General features: G+C 59.2%; 1 protein-coding gene across 2 annotated transcripts; it reads right to left on the reverse strand.

Moving 5' to 3' along the window:
• Nucleotides 1-1,749: 1,749 nt before the first annotated feature.
• Nucleotides 1,750-17,515, reverse strand: TTYH1 (tweety family member 1). Of its 2 annotated transcripts, XM_047792524.1 has the most exons (14): nucleotides 17,303-17,515; nucleotides 14,274-14,452; nucleotides 12,257-12,368; nucleotides 11,291-11,511; nucleotides 8,017-8,112; nucleotides 6,485-6,557; nucleotides 6,034-6,109; nucleotides 5,478-5,533; nucleotides 5,217-5,309; nucleotides 4,897-4,989; nucleotides 3,018-3,160; nucleotides 2,844-2,889; nucleotides 2,216-2,296; nucleotides 1,750-2,082 (listed from the first exon to the last, which is right to left on the reverse strand). In XM_047792524.1, exons 1-13 carry the CDS (start codon nucleotides 17,426-17,428, stop codon nucleotides 2,258-2,260), a joined length of 1,353 nt encoding a protein of 450 aa, XP_047648480.1. In that variant the 5' UTR covers nucleotides 17,429-17,515; the 3' UTR covers nucleotides 1,750-2,082; nucleotides 2,216-2,257. The 2 variants fall into 2 exon arrangements, with proteins under 2 accessions (XP_047648480.1, XP_047648481.1); XM_047792525.1 differs by lacking the exons at nucleotides 1,750-2,082; nucleotides 5,478-5,533 and having other exon boundaries at nucleotides 17,303-17,511.
• Between the last annotated feature and the right edge of the window lie 1,052 nt (nucleotides 17,516-18,567).

Raw genomic sequence — 18,567 nt, forward strand, 5'->3', positions numbered from 1 at the left:
GCTTTATTGCCATAAATTGATGCCCCAAAGAAGGACTGTCAGATCAAAGGGTCTGTATGCCTTTGATTTTATCCCATGCGAGCAGATTCTTTTTTTCACTGGATTGCAGCTCCTGCCTAAGGAGCAGTGCCTGAGAGGTTCCTCCACATCCTTTCCAGCCCAGAATATAAAGCACGCCTTTAGTTTTTTTTTTTTTTTTTTTTTGCTTTTTCTAGGGCCACTCCCATGGCATATGGAGGTTCCCAGGCTAGGGGTCCAATCGGAGCTGTAGCCGCCGGCCTACGCCAGAGCCACAGCAACGCGGGACCTGAGCCGTGTCTGTGACCTACACCAGAGCTCATGGCAACGCCGGATCCTTAACCTACAGAACTAGGCCAGGGACCGAACCCGCAACCTCATGGTTCCTAGTCGGATTCGTTAACCACCGTGCCACGATGGGAACTCCATGCACGCCTTTAAGTTAATGATACCCGGGAGGTGAAGAAAAATGTTTCTGGTTGTTTCAACGTGGACTTCCTAATTATTAGGCTTTGCCTTTTGGTCTGTTGACTGGCGTGGGGATTTTCACTCCATCAAATGTTCACCTTAGTTGCTTAAGTTGGGTCGTCTTTTTCTTAGTTTGTGGAAGCTTTGTAGATTACACAAATGTATAATCTGGAGTTCCTGTTGTGGCTCAGCGGGTTAACAACCCAACATAGCGTCTGTGAGGATGCAGGTTCAATTCATGGCCTCGCTCAGTGGGTTAAGGATCTGGATTTGCTGCAAGCTTTGGTGTAGGTCAGAGATACAGGCTCAGATCCAGTGTTGCAGGCAGCTGCAGCTCCAATGCAACCCCAGGCTTGGGAACTTCCATATGCCACAGGCACAGCTGAAAAAAAAAAATTACCTACTTCTTTGCAATATGTGTTTTTAAAAGGTTTTCCCCAGACTTTTTTTTTTTTTTTTTGTCTTTTTAGGGCTGTACCCATGGCATATGGAAATTCCCAGGCTAGAGGTCAAATTGGAACTACAGCTGTCAGCCTACACCACAGCAAACAGTAACACCGGATCTGACCCTGGACCTCTGCCACAGCTCATGGCAACACCGAGCCTTAACCCAATGAGTGAGGCCAGGGATTGAACCCGTGTCCTCATGGATACTAGTCCGGTTTGTTACCGCTGAGCCATGACAGGAACTCCCTTTGCCAGACTCTCCATTTGCTTTTTTTGTGGTATTATTTTTTCATTCCACAATTTGTCAGAAGTTATCTTTTCAGGATACCGTGCTTAAAATTCTCTGCCCCCAACTGAGATGACACTTCCTCTTGAAATACTTGCGTCCCTTTGTCTATGTGTAGGTTTTTTTTCCCACCCATGTAGACTGCTTCTTCTAGATGGAGAGCGAGTCACGTCAGCCTTGCTTCGAAACCAGTCCTTTTCACCCCGACTTGAAATCTGCCTTGCGTCACATGTACACACACAGTGAGCTCTATTTCTAGGCTGTCTCTTCTGTGCCAGGGGTATCCGACTCTTCCTGCGTTAGGACATGTGTGCTGCTTTTAGAGCAGGTGGGGGAAGGGTGTTTTTTTTTTTCTTTTTTTTTTCTTTTTTAAAAGAACAGTCCCTTTGGAGCCACAGAGGAGCCTGGATGGGAGCAGAAACACCTGGCAGCCAGGAGGCTGGCGAGGAGGAGGGGAAGGGCTCTCTGTCCCCCAACCACAAGGCCAGATGGGGGGGTGGGGGGTAATAAGGACCCCGCTGCTGGTAAAATAAAGTCTTCCCTTTTATTTCAAATCAACCCATTCCCAAGGTGGTGCAGTGAGCAGAGATCAGGGCCCTGCGCCCACTGGGGGCCACTCATGTCCCTGCGGGGATGGGCCCTGCACAGGGGAGAAGGGTGCGGGGCTGGCTGGCTGCCCCCTCCCTCCCCGGCTGGACCCGGGCCCTGGCCTGCGGCCCCAGCTTCCTTCCTGGGCTAAGGACGCGGAGAGGGCAGGGCAGGGGGCCAGTGCTGTTGTTTAAGGTGTCCATGGCCAGGGCAGTGTTAGTGGGGGGGCCCAGCAGCTGGGTTAGCGGGGTCTTCTCTGGCAGCCAGGGAAGACACTGTGGAGAGAGGCAAAGGCAAGACCAGGGCTGGCGGAGGGTGGGGGCAGCCACAGAGCCCGCGGGGCAGGGGGGGAGGAGGAGGGGGAGGAGGGATGGCTTTGGGAGCTGGGGTGTCACTCTAGATGCTCACCGGAGATGGGGAACTGACGCCCGTCTGGCCTGGAGGAGGGGCTCAGATAGATGACTGCCACTGCACGAAGCGCTTGGATTCCTGCCAGAAGATAGGGGACAAGAGGAGGGCGTGACTAGGGAACCTGGCTTCGGAGTGTGGGCCCTCAGACCAGGAGTCCAGCGGCCAACCCCTCCTCCCTCGGACCCAGGGGTCCAGGCCCTCAGCCCCTCCTCCCTCAGACCCAGGGGTCCAGCCCCCCAGACCCTCCTGCTTCAGACCCAGGATCCAGCCCCCAGCCCCTCCTCCCTCAGGCCCCAGAGTCCAGCCGCCACCCCCTCCTCCCTCAGACCCAGGGGTCCAGTCCCCAGCCCCTCCTCCCTGAGACCCAGGGGTCCTGCCCCCAGCCCCTCCTGCCTCAGACTCAAAGGTCCAGGCCCCTCCCCCCTCACACCCAGGGGTCCAGACCCCCAGCCCCTCTTCCCTCACACCCAGGGGTCCAGCCCCCAGCCCCTCCTCCCTGAGACCCAGGGGTCCTGCCCCCAGCCCCTCCTGCCTCAGACCCAGGGGTCCAGCCCCCAGCCCCTCCTCCCTCAGACCCCAGAGTCCAGCCCTCAGCCCCTCCTCCCTCGGACCCGGGGTCCGGTACCTGAGGGCTGAAAGGGTCGTCATCATCTGTGTCGTCATAGTCATCACTGGGGTGCAGTGTGGGGAGTGGTAGAGAAGCAGGATGGAGGATCCGTCAGGAGGCTGCCCCCTAGCAGTGGCTCCAGGTACGCCCCCATCCCCTCCCCCAGGGCTCTGCCCCCTCTCCCCTCCTGACCTGGGTGGGAAGAGGGCCCAGGCACGGGGCAGGCTGCAGAGGGCAGTGGCCAGGGCCCCTGCAGACAGGAGAGAGAAGAGCAGCAGGAAGAGCAGCCCTTCCAGAGCATCTTCGCACAGGCCCCGCAGGGCTGTGCCATAGTCCTGGGGTGGGAGGGAGGGGCGGGCGTCAGTGCGTCATGCCCAGGGCTCGGACCATCCGCCTGGCTGTGCAGTGCTGAACAAGTCACTCTGCCTCTCTGTGCTCAGCTTCCTCCCGTCATACATTCAGCACCGGGCCTGACACACAGGAAGCACTCAGCGCACAGGAGGTGCTATGGCTGCCGTCACTGTCACACCCACACGCCTAAACCCAAGTCGTGGCTTACTCTCCATCACCGAGAACCCTCTATCCCAGGCCTCCAGGCACCGCAGCAGCTTGACCTCGATCCAGTGCAAGGCTTCTCAACCTGGACGCTACTGACACTGGGGCTAGATCACTCTGCGCGTGTGAAGCGGGGGCAGCCCATGCACCGTAGGACATGGAGCGGCACCCCTGGCCTCCACCTACTAGATGCCAGGAGTGCCCTCCCCCTAGCTGGGACACCCAAACACGTCTTCATATTACCAAATGTCCTCTGGGGTAAGATCCCTAGCTCAGAACAGCACCGAGAAAGCGGCTTAGAAGCACCACAGGCTTCGAACTGCAACCTGCCCGTGAGGCAGACTCAGCGAACACTGGCTGACATCACGACATCCCTGGAAATCCGCAGACGCGCCATTTCCTAGATGCCCAGCTCTAACTCATTCAACAGGGGTTGGCGGAGGGCCTGCTCTGTGCCAGGCATTGCTCCAAGTACTGGGGAAACTTCAGTAACCCAGCCCCAGAAGGTCACTTCAGACCACAATGAGCTGATGAGAAAAGAGATCCAGAAAGCAGACCTGGGCCCCGATCGGCAGAGATGACACCAGCAGGAAGGCACCTGGCCGGTGGGAGGCTGGGGTACACCTTCTGAGAGAGGCCCCTGGGCTGCTGTGGCCAGGGGATGCGGGGGGTGGGGGAGGGTGTGCAAAGGCCTGAGGCTGGAAACCAGCCAGGGCCAACCACATGGGTCCCCAGGGGTCAGGCGAGAGGCCAGGACTTTAATCCCCAGGAGGGTTTTAAGCAGAGGAAGAAGTTGATCAGATTGTGTTTAAAAGGCTCACTGGGCTGCTGGCAGCTGGAAAGAGGACAGATGGCGGCAGGCAAGCAGCAGACAGGGAAAAGGCTCTGTGGCCACTGGACAGAGGGCAAGGGCCAGGGTGGCCGTGGTGACAGCATGAGCTGTGCGCTTGGGGTCTAGATGGGCTTCAGAAGAAGGGCCAGCAGCACTCGCTGGTGGAATGGTTGTGGAGGGTAAAGGCGGGAAGCAAAAAGGATATTCCTAGGCTTCTGTAAAATACGCCAGAAGTCAGGTGCCCGCGAGGGATCATGAGGGGAAGTCTGTGCTTTTCTTTTCAACCCTCACAACCGTCTGGGGACGCAGGCAGCATCTTCCTGCTGGGCAGTGCCATGCAGACACTGCACGTGAGCTCACCCTTGGAACCCTGGTTGTGCGAGTGAGGAGACTGAGGCACAGACAAGTCAGGGGACTTGCCTAAGCTAGGCCTGGAACCCAGGCGGCCTTGCTCCGCAATTCACTAAACTGCACAGCCTCTGGGACGGAAGGCGGAAGGAGGAGGGCGGGAGGAAAGGACAGATGATAGATGGGGAGCTAGGTAGCGAAGAGATGCTGAATGATGCAGGGGCGGTAGAGAGAGAGATTTCTCAGGGGCAAATGGAAAAAGACTGAGGGTCTGAGGAGAAGGTCGAGGCAGAGGTTCCCTGGGGAGAGGAATTTAGGGAGGGGGACAGGGGTCACCTTGTGCAGGCCGCGACAGTGCAGGAGCGCCACCAACTGATGGAGGTTTCCTTCTGTCGTATTCAGCGTCTCCTCCAAGGACAGCAGAGGCTTCTGTGGGGGGAAGGGGGTCGTTATCCCACGTAGGCTTCAGGCTCCGCCCGTTCTCCTCCGGGACACGCCCACATCCGCTGGCCCGCCCCCTTCAGCAGGCCACGCCCACACCCGCAGGCCCTGCCCTTTCAGTGGGCCCCGCCCGCTCCCAATGACCCGCCCCTTTCCCAGGCTCCGCCCACAAACCACCCCGCTCTCCTTCCCCTGAGAGCGCTCGGCCCACCGACCTGCGCAGACTGGAACTGGGGGACAGCTTCCCGCTCCAGGCCCTGCAGCTGGGAGTGGATGTTGGCCAGAGCTCGCTGGGACAGAGTCAGCCTCTGAGGGAAGAGAAGGAGGGACGAGGCCCCAGTGGTTGATGCTCTCAGCGCACTCTCCTCTCCGGGGTCACAGGACTGGGGCCCCCGGCGCCTTCATCCTCCCCCAGGACCCCTACGTCTAGGCCCCAGCCCAGCCCCCCACCCGGTTCCCTTGCCCGCAGCCCTAACCTGTTGAAAGGGGTTGGAGACCTCCTGGTTGCAGAGGAAATAATAGTTCAGGATGTCTGAAGCGGGAGGGGAAGAGGGGAAGAGGGGGGAGGCTGTGAGCCCGAGCCCCCGGGGGCCTCTCTGGGGAAGGGTGGGAGGGGGCAAGGCCACACTTTCCACCCCTCCCAGCTCAGGACCCTCCAGCGGTCCCAGGGGCCTCGCATCCTGAGACGGGTCCCTAATCCCTTCTGCTCCAGCCTCACAGCCCAAAGCGGGCTCAACTACACTCTCCGGAGGAGCCCCTGCTTCTGCCTTCCTCCCCTTGACCGACTGCGCGCCCGCATTTTCTCCAAGCAGCCAGATCCTCCCTCCCTTCTGGGACAGCTCACCCTTCTCCCTGACCCCACTCCAACATTTGCGTCCCTCTCTTCTCCAGCCCTCCCCGGGGTGCTGAAAACTTCTGCAGAACTGGGCAGGGCCTGGCTTTGGGCCCGGCCCCCCTGCCCCACCCAGGGCAGGACTAGGCAGAGAGGCCTGAGGACCCAGGGAATGTGGCCCGAGATGGAGATGCAGTCACCTGAGCCAAGCCCCGTCTCCTCCTGGGTCAAGTTCAGGATATATGTGTCTGGACTGGAGCAGAAATCACTGAGGCCCTGAGAGGGGCAGCAAGAAGGGGGCTTAGAATCTGCCCCAATTCCATACTCCTACAGAATTCAGTGCCGCCCCAGTCCAACCCCCTCAGACCCAGGGGTCCAGCCTTCAGCCCCTCCTGCCTCAGACCCAGGGGTCCAGGCCCCCAGCCCCTCCTCCCTCAGACCCAGGGGTCCAGGCCCCCAGCCCCTCCTCCCTCCGACCCAGGGGCCCAGGGCTCCATCTTCCAACCCTCAGGACCTAGGAAACCGGCTCCAAACTTCAGAACCTGTGCTCCTGGCCCCCAAGTCTTTGCTCTCAGTATTTAAGGCACTGGATGCCATCCTGGCCCAGGATCCAGGAGTTAGGGGCCTCAAGGGCCTGTCCCCGGCACTCACCACGGCTGTGGCTGCCTCCAGGCCCATGGAGCCCCAGCTCAGGACAAGAACCAGGAGACCCATCACTGTCATCCTACAGTGGGGGAGGAGGGACTAGACTCAGGGTTCTGGGGGTTCTTGATCTTGCCTCTTCCCTCCTCACCCAATCCCATGATAGCCCATCCCCCATCCTCCACAAACCTCTGGAACCAAAGAATGACAATCAGGGGCAGAGGAGTTTCCAGGAGGTGTGAATGGACCTGTGCTTGTTGACTTTGAAATGAACACCTGGCCCTGCTGGGTGCTGAGGGGTGGGGTGGGGGCCAGTGCTGTGAAGGGGGATGGCGGGGCAATGAGAGGGCTTGGGCTGGCTGGGTCTGGCCCAGGTATGCCCCCCTCTTGCGGTGGGAGGGTAACTCTCCACCTCCGGGCCCCACTTCCCTGCTTTGGGTTCCGCAGGAGGTTCCCCCATAGCTTGGACAGCCTCCAGCCCAGCCCGGGCTCCTCCTCCCAGGAGCAAAGACAGCTCCAGGGCCCAAACTGCCTCCCAGTTTTTCTCTGGGGATGGGGGAGTCAGCATTGGAGGGCAGGCAGCCAGGAAGAAGGGTACCTGGGATGGGAGTGGGGCACATGGAAGGCCTGGCCTCAAGTCCCAGACCTGGCCTGCTGGCCATGGTTTACCGTCTCCAAGCTGCAGGGGGGCTGGACGGCAGGGCAGGACCTCTCACCTCCGGGGCAGTTTGCAGGTGGGGGTGGGCACCAGCATGCCTCCCCCTCCCCCCAGGGCCAGGGAGGATTCAAGGGGCTCTTCTAAGTGGGATCAGCCAGCCTGGTTGGAATCCCAGCTCTAGTGCTTCCTGGCTGTGCAGCCCTGGGCTAGTGGCCTAACCTCTCTGAGCACTAGTCTCCCTTTCTGTTAAATGGGGAGACCTCGTTGGGTCGGTGTGAAGGTTCCAGGAGAGCACCGGGCATAAGAATGAGCCTTTATGAAGGAGCGTGGCCCTGGATTCCACCACAGAATAGCCGTGGCCACGCAATGGCTAAGTGGCCTCCAACGTGTCACCTTCTGTCTCAGAGTCTTCCAAAGCTGCCAGTTAGGCCTCTGACAGGCACCTCGTCACAGGGTTGTCATGGCAACTGAAGGGGTCAGCATCAGACCAGCCCCACCCTCAGTGCAAGCATCACTATTACTGCTTTTTCTTTTTCTTTTCCTTTTTTTTTTTTGTCTTTTTAGGGCCACACCCGTGGCATACGGAGGTTCCCAGGCTAGGGGTCCAACTGAAGCTGTAGCCGCCGGCCTACACCACAGCCGTAGCAACGTCAGATCCGAGCCACGTCTGCGACCTACACCACAGCTCCTGGCAACACCGGATCCTTAACCCACTGAGTGAGGCCAGGGATCAAACCGGCATCCTTATGGATGCTAGTCAGATTCATTTCCACTGAGCCACGATAGAGACCCCACTCTTACTGCTTTTCTAGGAGTTGGGAGCACTTTCCACTATGAAGACAGCCTGTTTCCTGCCCCTGCCACGAAGGCCACCCAGACTTACACAATCACCAGCCACTTGCTCTGCTTTGCCAGGCCCAGGAGGGTGAAGAGGCAGACCAGGAGCTCCAGGAGCAGCAGGAGAACATAGGCCAACCACCTGGGAGGAGGCAACAGGGGTGAGGCTCAAGCAGCAAATCCAGCCTTCGGGCACGGGGGCTCCCAGACCGGGACTCAGCAGAGGGTGACAGCACCTGCACGTTCAGCTGGCACTGCTTGGCCATGTGACCACCCTGATGCCCAGTCCTCTGGCTCATCTGTGAAATGGATGCTTTGGGAGGCGAGACCACCAGGGCCATTGAGAGAGAGCACAGGTCCTGGCGTGCAGCACCTGGGACCATGCCTGTGACCGGACCGTGCATGAGCCCTGTGGCTGCGCCTCTCAGAGCCTCCTGGAGATGGAGGGATCCATTCCCAGGAGGGTGCCCAGGGTCACAGTGCACCACCTCAGGGCACAGTGTCTGGAGCCGACTGCCTGGGTCGCAATGCCAGCCCCTCCGCTTCCTGCCTGCTAGGCCACTGTCTCAGTAACCTTGCCTTCCGTGCCTCGGTTTCCCCACCAGTAACTCGGGAGAACAGCACTGCCTACTTCCTAAGGAGGCGAGGGAGTGAGGACCCAGAAAACACCTAGAAGAGTGCCGAGCACACAGACCCACGTGGATGTGAGTTTGAACACGATTCGGGGTCTGTACGTGTTATTTAAGAATTCAGTATTCGTGGAGTTCCCATCGTGGCTTAGCAGTAACGAACCCGATTAGTATTGACGAGGACACAGGTTTGATCCCTGGCCTCGCTCGGTGGGTTAAGGACCCCGCGTTGCTGTAAGCTGTGGTGTAGGTTGCAGATGCAGGTTAGATCTGGTGTGGCTGTGACACAGGCCAGCAGCTATAGCTCTGATTCAAGCCCTAACCTGGAAACCTCCATATGCCACAGGTGTGGCCCTAAAAAGATGAAAAAAAAAAGTTTTTTGTTTTTTTTTTTTTTTTTTTTTTGTCTTTTTAGGGCCTCACCCACGGCATATGGAGGTTCCCAGGCTAGGGGTCTAATCAGAGCTGTAGCCGCCGGCCTATGCCAAAGCCACAGCAACGGCAGATCTGAGCCGCATCTGCGACCTATACCACAGCTCAGAGCAACGCCAGATCCTTAACCCACTGAGTGAGGCCAGGGATCAAACCCGCAACCTCATGGTTCCGAGTCAGATTCGTTAACCACTGAGCCATGACGGGAACTCTGAATTCAGTATTTGTTAATGATCAGTTCACTCTGATTGGAGAGGAGGAGAAACGTAAGGCCAGGTCCTGGCATGTAGTAAACACACAAAAAACAGCATTGGTCTCAGTGGTCCCCGTGTCGCCTGAGTGGCAAGGGAACTGCCACACCCCTTGGATCCTTGTGGGAACTGGTGGTGCCCTCATTTCCCAGCCTGTTGCAGGGCCAGGCTCTACCTGGGAAGGAGAAGCTGGGCTCAGTGGCTCCAGTTGACCTCTGGACCTCTGCTCCCCAAATCCCCACGGCCACCTCACGTGCCCCAGTTGCACCCCCTTGCATCAGGAGCCAGTGGCACTTCTTCCTGAGCCTCCATGAACTCCTCCCAGCAGAGCTGTCCCCCTGGGAGGTCCCCTGATTTCCTTCCACGAAACTGGCCACATGCCTTAAAGGACTCCCAAGAGCCAGGCACTCTTGCACTAGTGCATCCAGAAGAGCTTTCCTGTTGATGGCAGGTCTCCCTCCCCCAGCTGCAGTCTTCCTGGGAAGGGAGCTGAGGCCTTGAACTTGGCCACAACCCCCAGAACCTGGACTGAGACCTAGGCTGGCTTGATACCCTGCAGGGGCGCCCTCATTGCCCTGGTCTGCCTCCTCCTGGAAGCACAGAATCCAGAGCCAAGGCTTCCCTGTCCCTGCCCTCGTGCCTGGTGGGGGCCCTCAGGTGTCAGACCAGCAAAATAAATACTTTTGGATTTTTGTATTGACAAAGCAATGAGGACTCCTACATGTGGGCTGCTGGCGCGGCTGGCTGTCCCAGGTGTCCAAATAACTTGTTCCTTCCCTTACTTCAGATGTCACTTCCTCGGTGTGGCCTTCCTGGATTATGCCCCCCCCACACACACACCCATGCCCCAAACTGCCAGCCTCTGTCCCCAGCCCATACCCTCCCCGTTCCCCTCTCCTGCCTCATTGTCTCTGGAGCTCTTATGACCACTCACCACCTTACAGACAACACTTTACTCATGCATTTCTTTCCTTTTTTCCTGTTTAGGGCCACTTCTGCAGCACATGGAAGTTCCCAGGCTCGGGGTGGGGGGAATCAGAGCTGCAACTGCTGGCCTATACCACAGCCACAGCATCGTGGGAACCAAGCCAGGTCTGTGACCTACACCGCAGCTCATGGCATTGCCGGATCCTTAACCCACTGAGCGAGGCCAGGGATCAAACCCGCAACCTCATGGTTCCGAGTCAGATTCATTAACCACTATGCCACGACGGGAACTCCCCTGCACTTCTTTCTCATTGGTCCTTCTGCTACATGATAGACAGGAATCGCCATCCGTCTGTCCACTGCTCTAGCTTATAAAGTCCACATCCCGCAGACACCTGCATGACGTGTGTTAGTCACTATTGCAAGCCCTTAACAGAACTGACTCAACAGATCCTTCAAAATCCAACAGGCTTTGGGATAATCACTTCCCATTATTCCCATAGGCATCGGCTGGGGACACCGACGCTCCAAGCTGGCTTATAACTCCTTTAAGCTTACGTGGTTAGGGAATGGCCCGCTGGCTTTAGAGCTCACCCCTGAGCCCTGAGCCCTGAGCCCTAGAGCCCTAGAGCATGCCTCTCTCACCAAAAAGTGTAAATACATATCTGCTGAATGCATACACCTGTCAGATGGACTGCCGAGGCAGTGAACTAGTTAGTCGGGGGGAGGGGGGGGATGAATGAAGTGCAAGAGTGAATTAATGGCTGAGTCAAGGATGAGTGAGTGGATGAGTGAGTGAATGAATTGAGGGAGTGAGTGGATGGCTGAGTACGGGGGGTGGGGAGCGGTGGTGCAAGATCGCTCGGTCCATCTCTCTAGGGCAGGATTACTGCACTTGTGACTTACTGACGTTTAGAACAAATAATCTTCTGCTGTGGGGGCTGTGCTGTGCATCACAGGATGTTCAGTAACCTCTCTGGTCTCTACTCACCGGGTGTCAGTAGCCCTCCCTTCTCCAGATGTGACATCCACCAGTGTCCCCTGGGGGCACGATCCCCAAGCAGGGAGAGCGGTCACCCACCTGTACTCCTCCACATAGGACACATCTTCGGCCACTTGCACGGGGCTCAGGGGCACTCCCCGCCAGAAAGCCAGGCCCTGGAGCTGCTGGGCTACGGCTTCTGCCTGCCGCCGGGCCCCCCGGGCGGCCGCCACCAGCTCCGTGCGCTGTGTGAGCACCTCCTCCAGAGTGGTCAGCTCAGTCCTCACAGCCTCGCCCAGCCTCTCCACCATCTCCAGCACCTGGGCACAGCGGTGGGTCTGGAGTCAGGGCAGGGCGTTCTCCAGGGTTGCAGGGGTGAAATAGGAGTGAGCAGGGGCAGGTGTCGGAGATCCGGGCGCTAGGGCATCTGAGAGTTGAGGGAGGGGGCTCTGAGGTCCAGATCATGAAGTTCTGTGGCTTCGATCAGGAGCTTGGGGGGGGGGGGGGTCAGTAGCTTGAGCCGCAGGATGGAGATCCTAGGTCGGCTGTTTGCATCTGCCTTCCTGAGTCTGGGGTCTAGGTTCAGGGTCTGCAACTGGACAGGAAATCTAAGGTCTGAGGTCAGGCTGGGTCTCAGCCTCAGGTCTGGAACCCTGGGGCTGGGGATCAGAGTGAGGCCCGTTGTCTCAGTCCTGGGTCTCTGGCCCTGGATCTTACCCGTGGGAGGGGTTTGGGTTTTGGTGTTTGGTCTCTGAATGGTTTGGTCTGTAAGTTGAAGTCCAGGGCTGGGGCCTTGTGTGAGGGTGGGGTCTGGGTTTGAGCCCTGAATCCCAGATCTGGACTAAGGTTCCAAGGGTGCCATGTATGAGGCCCTGATTTGCAGTCAGGGTTGAGGGTTGGGTGCATAGATGGAGGTCTGCATGTTTGAACCTGAACCTTGAGTCTGGGATCTTAAGATCTGAATTTAGATCCCATTTCCCAAGGAGCAGGCCCTCTGCCTTGTGTGGGGTGGGGGGAACCTGTCTGGATGTGGGTCTGGGGTCTGGCCAGTTCCTGGCCCCTCACCAGGTGGTCAATGGCCGTGAGTGTGTGGTTGGCATGCAGCAGTGCAGAGCTGAGCTGGGACACCCCATCACTGGTCTCGCTGTTGCCATAGAAACCGATGCCAATGCCAGCGCTGAGAGGAGGAGGAGGGAAGGGAAATCACGACCAGTCCTGGGACCCTGGGGGCCACCCCCCATCTCCTCACATACCCAATCCCATCTCCAACCCCCATCCCATTGGTCCAGCCCCATCGTGGGAAAGGAACCGCTCCAGCCTGGCCCCCACCAGTTGCCAAGGTAACGGGAAGGTCTCACTCCCCCGGCCCAGGGACGTCATTGTGATGCTAATGGTGGGTGGAGTGGCGAAGGGGAGGGGGGCCCGAGATTTAACTCGCACCTCCCCAGAATGAACCCCAGTCGTGCCCAGCCCCAGGATGGGAAGTCATCCTCACCCCCCCCCCACCCCACGGCCTGTGACTACCAGCCCACACCTCCCCCCTCCATCCTTTCCCCAGGCATCCAGGGCTCCCTGCACCTGTCCCTTCGGGATCCAGCCGTCCCCTCCACCACCTCCTGGCGGTTCCTAGGAGCGGAGGCCTTCAGCCACCTCCCGGGGTGGGGGGGACCCCGAGCCTGGAGCTCCCAGCCTTCCCCTACCCCGGGACCCAAGCGTCTGGACAGCTGGGAGGGAAGCACGGGGAATGTGGGCTGATGGGCCAGAAGCCGGGCGCCCCCGCCCCTCAGTCGCCAGCAGACAGAGCTCCATTGTGGGGCCTGAATACGGGCCCTATCCCCGCCCCCCCCCCCCCCCCCGACTCCAACACACTGTGTCCCTCCGCGGAGGGGGCCAGGCCTGAACTGGGGTGGAGGACGCCCCGGACGCCCTAGCAGTTCCCAGCCTCGGCTACTGGGGGCCCCCACCCAGCCCTGGGATCGACGCTGGCTCCAGCGCCCCTACCCATTGTTCCCAGTCCCACAAAGCTGCTCTTGTTCCCAGGCCCCGGGGGCCGGCCGTGTCTCTCCCCCACGGGGCCTTTGTCCGCCTCCCCCGTCTACCCCCACTCAGGAGAGCCGGGAGGGGGAGCGTCTTGGATGCAGGACTCCCAGCCTCCCTCCGCCACAGACAAGCGGTCCGACGCACACACTGGTGGGGGCTAGGGGCGGGGAGGGGGGATGACAATGGCTTCCCCGCCACTCTCTCCCCCTCCTACCCCCGCGTCACCCCGACTCTGGTCTGCCCTGAGTGGTGGGTGCTGCCTGGCCAGGGAGGGGGCCGCCCTGAGTGGCTCTGAGTCAACTGCGTGTCCTCACGTGCCCTGCGCCTCGCCCCGTCGGGGCTCCTGGGGCGGGGGTTCAGATCTGAAGCTCCACTCTGCCGCTTGGCTCATACGGCCTTGAAAAGTCACCTCTCCCCAAAAGCCTTCCTCTGACAAAACTGGGCGGGACAACTCTGATCAAGCCAGGTTCCAGCGGGAAGGAGTTGAGACCAGCTCAGGTCTGCTCCTGGATTGTCAGTTTCCCCTTATTGTTTCTCTTCCCGATCCAGATCAGCTCCCTGGGGACAGGGAGCTTGCTGGCTTGGTCAGTATCTCCTGGCACATAGTAGGTGCTCAGGAAAGGGGTTGAGTTCATGGGTGACATCACTCAACATTTTACGGAGCAGAACTGTGAACCAGGCGCTGTAGGTTGCATTTAATCTCACCACAACTAGGAGGCAGGTGTGGCTATGCTGTCCATTTCAGAGATGTGGAAACTGAGACCCAGAGAAACTAAACCGTAGGTCCCACAACTATTCCATGACAGAGCCACCAAACCCAGGCAGGGTGACTGCCCAGCCCTTAACCCCTTCTCCACCCTGCCAGGCCAGGCTGGCCTTCAGAAGCCACTCCTCCCCTGGAACCTCAGTTTTTCCATCCGTCAAGTGGGAGCAATTCTCCCTGCCGTGAAGCTGAAGGGGATTCTGGGGTACCACCAGGAAGGCTGACAGAGAGCTTGGGGAGCCCTGTCCTCACGCCCCACCCACCCTGGGGCCCCATTACCAGCCGACGAGAAGGGCAGCAATGCAGCTCCAGGTGACACAGCCTCCGCCGGGTGGGGGACTCTTGGCCCCAGGGGGCTCTGGGGGGCGGCAGCAGCAGAAGCGGATGAGGTAGACAGCAATGAAAATGAGGCTCAGGCCCAAGCCCAGGCCTGCCAAGGCCACCACCAGCAACAGGGCCTGGGGAAGGGGGTGACATCAGGTCTCAGAGGGGCTCTGTGCTCCCCCTTCCTGCGTGGTTGGAGTCTCTGGGTCCCAGATCTCAGAGGTGGGTGGCATCCCTCGTTAGCTGGGGGGCCAAGCCCAACCTGTGGTTTGTGAGGCAAGCTGAAGTCCCCAGTCCCTCCCAGGCTGGCAGCTGGGGTGCTTGGATTTGGTGCTGGGGGTGGGGGCTTCCAACTGAGACCCAAGTCTTGGGTCTGCTCTGCCCTCCCAAGGCTGTGTGACTCTGGCAGGGGCCTTGCCCTCTCTGAGCCTCGGTTTCCTCCTCGCTGAAACCAGGTAGTCGGAACAAAGCACCTGCAAGGACATGCCAAGACCTGGACCCCAGGACTGTGCGGGGTCCAGGGGTGGCTGGGGGCACCTGTTCTGGGCAACATGTGCGAGGTTGGGGGTGGCAGGCTTCTTCGTCCCTCCTCCACGCTGGTCCTCCCCTCTCACTGCTTGATCACTCTCCACTGATGCTGAGCTCCACACACCCACTGCAGGGTGAGTCTGTCCCCCGGGGACTCACGGGGAGGGGGCGTGACAGCCTCTATGACAGTGTGTGTGTGTGTGTGTGTGAGAGAGAGAGAGACTCAGAGATGGGAACTGGGAGGTTGAGAGTGAAGAGGGGAAAAAGGGAGGGGGTTGGGGCGGGAGAGGGGACTCACAGAGAGAGAAAAGTAGCGACTCAGAGAAAAGAGAGAGACAAGATGGAACCAAAGGCCGGGAGGACAGAGGCAGGGAAAGAAAACGTGTCTGTAGCTGGAAATGCCTCACAGGATAATGGGGCTCCCCATACGGCAGGATTTTACAGCGGACACTGCGCGATCCTGGCCATTTCACAGATGCCCAGAGTGGGGCAGGGGTTTACCCTCAGCCACACAGCACGTTAGGGACGACGGCGAGAGCAGAATCCGACCTCTGGACTCACCAGAGCCAAGTCCCCTGAACCACAGGGTCTGCGCTTTGTCCTCGCACCGAGGTGTGTGTGCAGGTGTGTCTCTGAGAGCACCTGCATCTGCAGGTGTGAGAGTGAGCTGTGCCTATTTGTGTGGTTCTTTGATTCCTTCAGTCTGTAAATGGTTTCCGGTTGGTTGATGTGTGAGAAATAGTGTGTGAGTGTATACGTTAATATGAACACATGAGTGTGTGAGTGACATGTGTGAGCATGTGTGCAAGAGTGGGTGTAAAGGTGTGGGTGTGTCTACGTGTGAGTATATATGGGAGTGAGTGTGTGCGTGTGTGTGTGTAGATGTGTCTGTGTGAGCACATATGTGTGAGAGTGTGTGCAAGTGTGTGTGTACGTGTGGACGAATTTGAGTGTGAGCACATAGGGGTGTGTGTGTGCGTGCGTGTGTGCAAGCGTGATTATGTGTGACCATCTATGTCTGATTGTGTATGAGTGTGTAACCCCAAGCACAGGGGTGGCACCCAGTCCCTGATTATTTTCCTAGCTATCCCCAGAGGGGTGACCTCCCTAGGGGACAATGTCCCCTCTTGAGGCATGTGTCTCTGTGCCTGTGTGCCAGCGCTATCACCCTGTCCATGATGGGGGCAGAGCGAGTCTTCCCGAGTGCCCCTGGTGGTGGCTGGGGCTGGGAACCCTGCATGTGGCATCCGTGTGGGAAGGTCGCCTTGGCCGTGAGCAGGTGTCCAGGGACGGTGCTGGAGGCTGGGATTGTGTAACAGGGAGGCTGTAGGCGACGGGATGGCAGGGCAGTCCCCGTTTGGTGGGGAGAGGGCGGCGTGGAGTAGGCAGGGAGGAGCTGCTTACGGCTGGCACAGCCCAGCCATGACCCAAATAGCTCAGGATACAGCACACGTCCCCCCTCCGCTTTCCTGGGACCCCCTCCCCCAAGCTTGCCAATCCCTAGCCCCTGGTCCCAAGGGTTCCCCAGGACAGATCCCAGGGGTTTAGACATTACAGGCAGGGCCCAGGACCCATCGCAGGGCTCCACATCCTCCCCACCCCCCACTCGGTCCCCGGCTCAGCCAAGCCGTGCTCATTAATCTCAAAGTCAAGGACTTGAATTAACTGGGTCAGGGGACAGTTCTTTTGCCCCTCTTGGAGCTGACCCAGGCCGGGCCCCCTTCCCCAGGGGCCTCGGCTTCCCGAAAGGTTCCCACCCAGCCCCACCCTCTGGCCCCATTTCGGTCGTCCTAACCTCCCCAAAACAAACCTTGTCTCCTCCCCACCCCCACCCCTGCCCCCTCCTGCGCGGCCAGCCCCTCGGTCCTGGGACAGGCTGGTAGGTAGCATCCTTCGCCCGCACCTCCACCTGGTTTTCCCAGCTCCCGCCCCCAAACCCCTCACCCCCTTTCCCGTGTCAGGTCTCAATCCCCTCCCAGAAGCGGGGCATCCCCCAGCCTTCTTCCTCCCCACCGCGTCTGACCCACGTCTGCCCCTCAGTCTCCTGGGTCCCACCTTAACTGGGACGCGTTTAACTGGGCTATCCTGAGCCTAGAGGGGAGGGAAGGGTCATCTTTTCGGATATGGATGGACCTTTCCCTCTGGCGACCCTGGAGGCCAGCTTCCCAGGCAGCTCTCGAAGACCTGGGAATCCGAGGGCCCCCAGTGCCCTCCCTCCTCTGGGACTCTGGGCTCCAGGCTCCAGCGCTCCCCTATTTAAGAAGCTAAGGGTCGCCAGCACCCGTCCCAGGGGAACCTCTGGTAAGGGAACTGCAAGCGCCTGCTCCCTCAAGACGCCAAAGTCCAGCCGGGCTCCCACCCCCAGCGAACACGGGAATCTGTCACCCAGCCCCTTCTCCCGTGGGAGAAGCTCTGGCCCCCGGCCCCCACCCCCAAGCCCCCGTGCCCCCTCCTACCTGCTGGTATTCTTGTTCTTGGGGCGCGAAACCGCTGGGCACCGGGCGAAGCTGGAAGTCAGCACGGGGCAGCTGGTGGAGCAGATGCACCCAAGCCGAGGGTCGGTAGCCCGGGGGCGCCCCCATGGCCCCTGGGGGCAGGCGCAGCGGGGCCGACACTGGGGCTGCGGGAGCCTGGGAGCCGAGCGGGGCGCGGGTGGAGCGGGGTCTGGCGGGGCTCAGGGGAGCGAGCAAGGGGGAGGGAGAGGATGGGGGGCGGAGATTGGGGGAGGAGGGGGGAGGCGCAGGCCGGGCGGGGACGGTGCTGCCCCTGGCGGCTGTGGGGGGAACTGCGGCACCACCGCAAGTCGGCCGCCCGCACTCCGCCAGCGCCTCAGGGTGGCTCCCACCTGCGGCCCGCACAGGTATCGCGCTGCTCCCATTGGTGGCACCGACAGAGTTGGGATTGTATCTCCCTAGAGCATAAGGACTCCTTTCTCTTTAGGAAGAATCTTCATGTCTGTGCAGAGGCCGCTAGTATTTGCACAGTGTTGTACAATAATGGTCACTTAAAATAATGGTCAGTTGCATCAATAAAAAACCCCTCACTTCTGTGTGCAAGCTACTCTCACTTATAAAGGACACCTCCCTGGGTTAAAAGCCTTCTCCTAGGTTAAAAAAAATCTGTATAAGGACACAGCTTCTCTACACAAACCTCCCCATTGTGCATAGGCCACCCAGAATGCATACCCGTTTATCCGTGTTAAGGACCCCTTGCATGTGCATAGGGATGCTTCCAAGGCAAAAAACCTCGCTCATCTATTTGAGGACCCCTCCCATCGTTATAAGGATGCCGCCCATGTGTTAAAGAACCTCTCTGAACTGATGTATACAAAGACCCCCTACCCTTTGTCCCTAACTTTAGAGTTTACAAAGTATTTTTCCAGCCGCTACCTCTTTGAGTCTCTCAGGAACCCACTGATGCCACCTGATAAGAGGAGGAAGTAGAGGGGACCCGGCCACCCAGCCACCACCCAACCATTCACTGCTGGGGTTAAAACTAAAGTTCCCAGAAATCTGCCCCAGGGGTTCCCCTACCCCTGTGGAGCTGGGCTAGACTTTGCCACCCAGGGTCCCCACACATGGCCTCCCTTGATGGGGAATGAGATGGGGAGGGGGAAGAAAGGGGAGGGAGAGCTCAACCTATTTCGTCCTAATATTTTGCACCAGATTGCTGAAAAAGGTCTGGGGGGGGTAGTTGCCCCTCTCATAACTAGGGATAAAAA

This window comes from Phacochoerus africanus, chromosome 8 (genome assembly GCF_016906955.1).
Source record: "Phacochoerus africanus isolate WHEZ1 chromosome 8, ROS_Pafr_v1, whole genome shotgun sequence".
Lineage (NCBI taxonomy): Eukaryota > Metazoa > Chordata > Mammalia > Artiodactyla > Suidae > Phacochoerus > Phacochoerus africanus.

Excerpts from the sequence above, each read along its gene's own strand:
- TTYH1 (XM_047792524.1), bottom strand. The coding sequence starts at position 17,428 with ATGGGGGCGCCCCCGGGCTACCGACCCTCGGCTTGGGTGCATCTGCTC. Across the intron at positions 6,558-8,016 it reads AGCAAGTGGCTGGTGATTGT|GATGACAGTGATGGGTCTCC; the intron begins GTAAGTCTGGGT and ends CCCCCACTGTAG. Across the intron at positions 5,310-5,477 it reads TCTCCAACCCCTTTCAACAG|AGGCTGACTCTGTCCCAGCG; the intron begins GTTAGGGCTGCG and ends CTCTTCCCTCAG.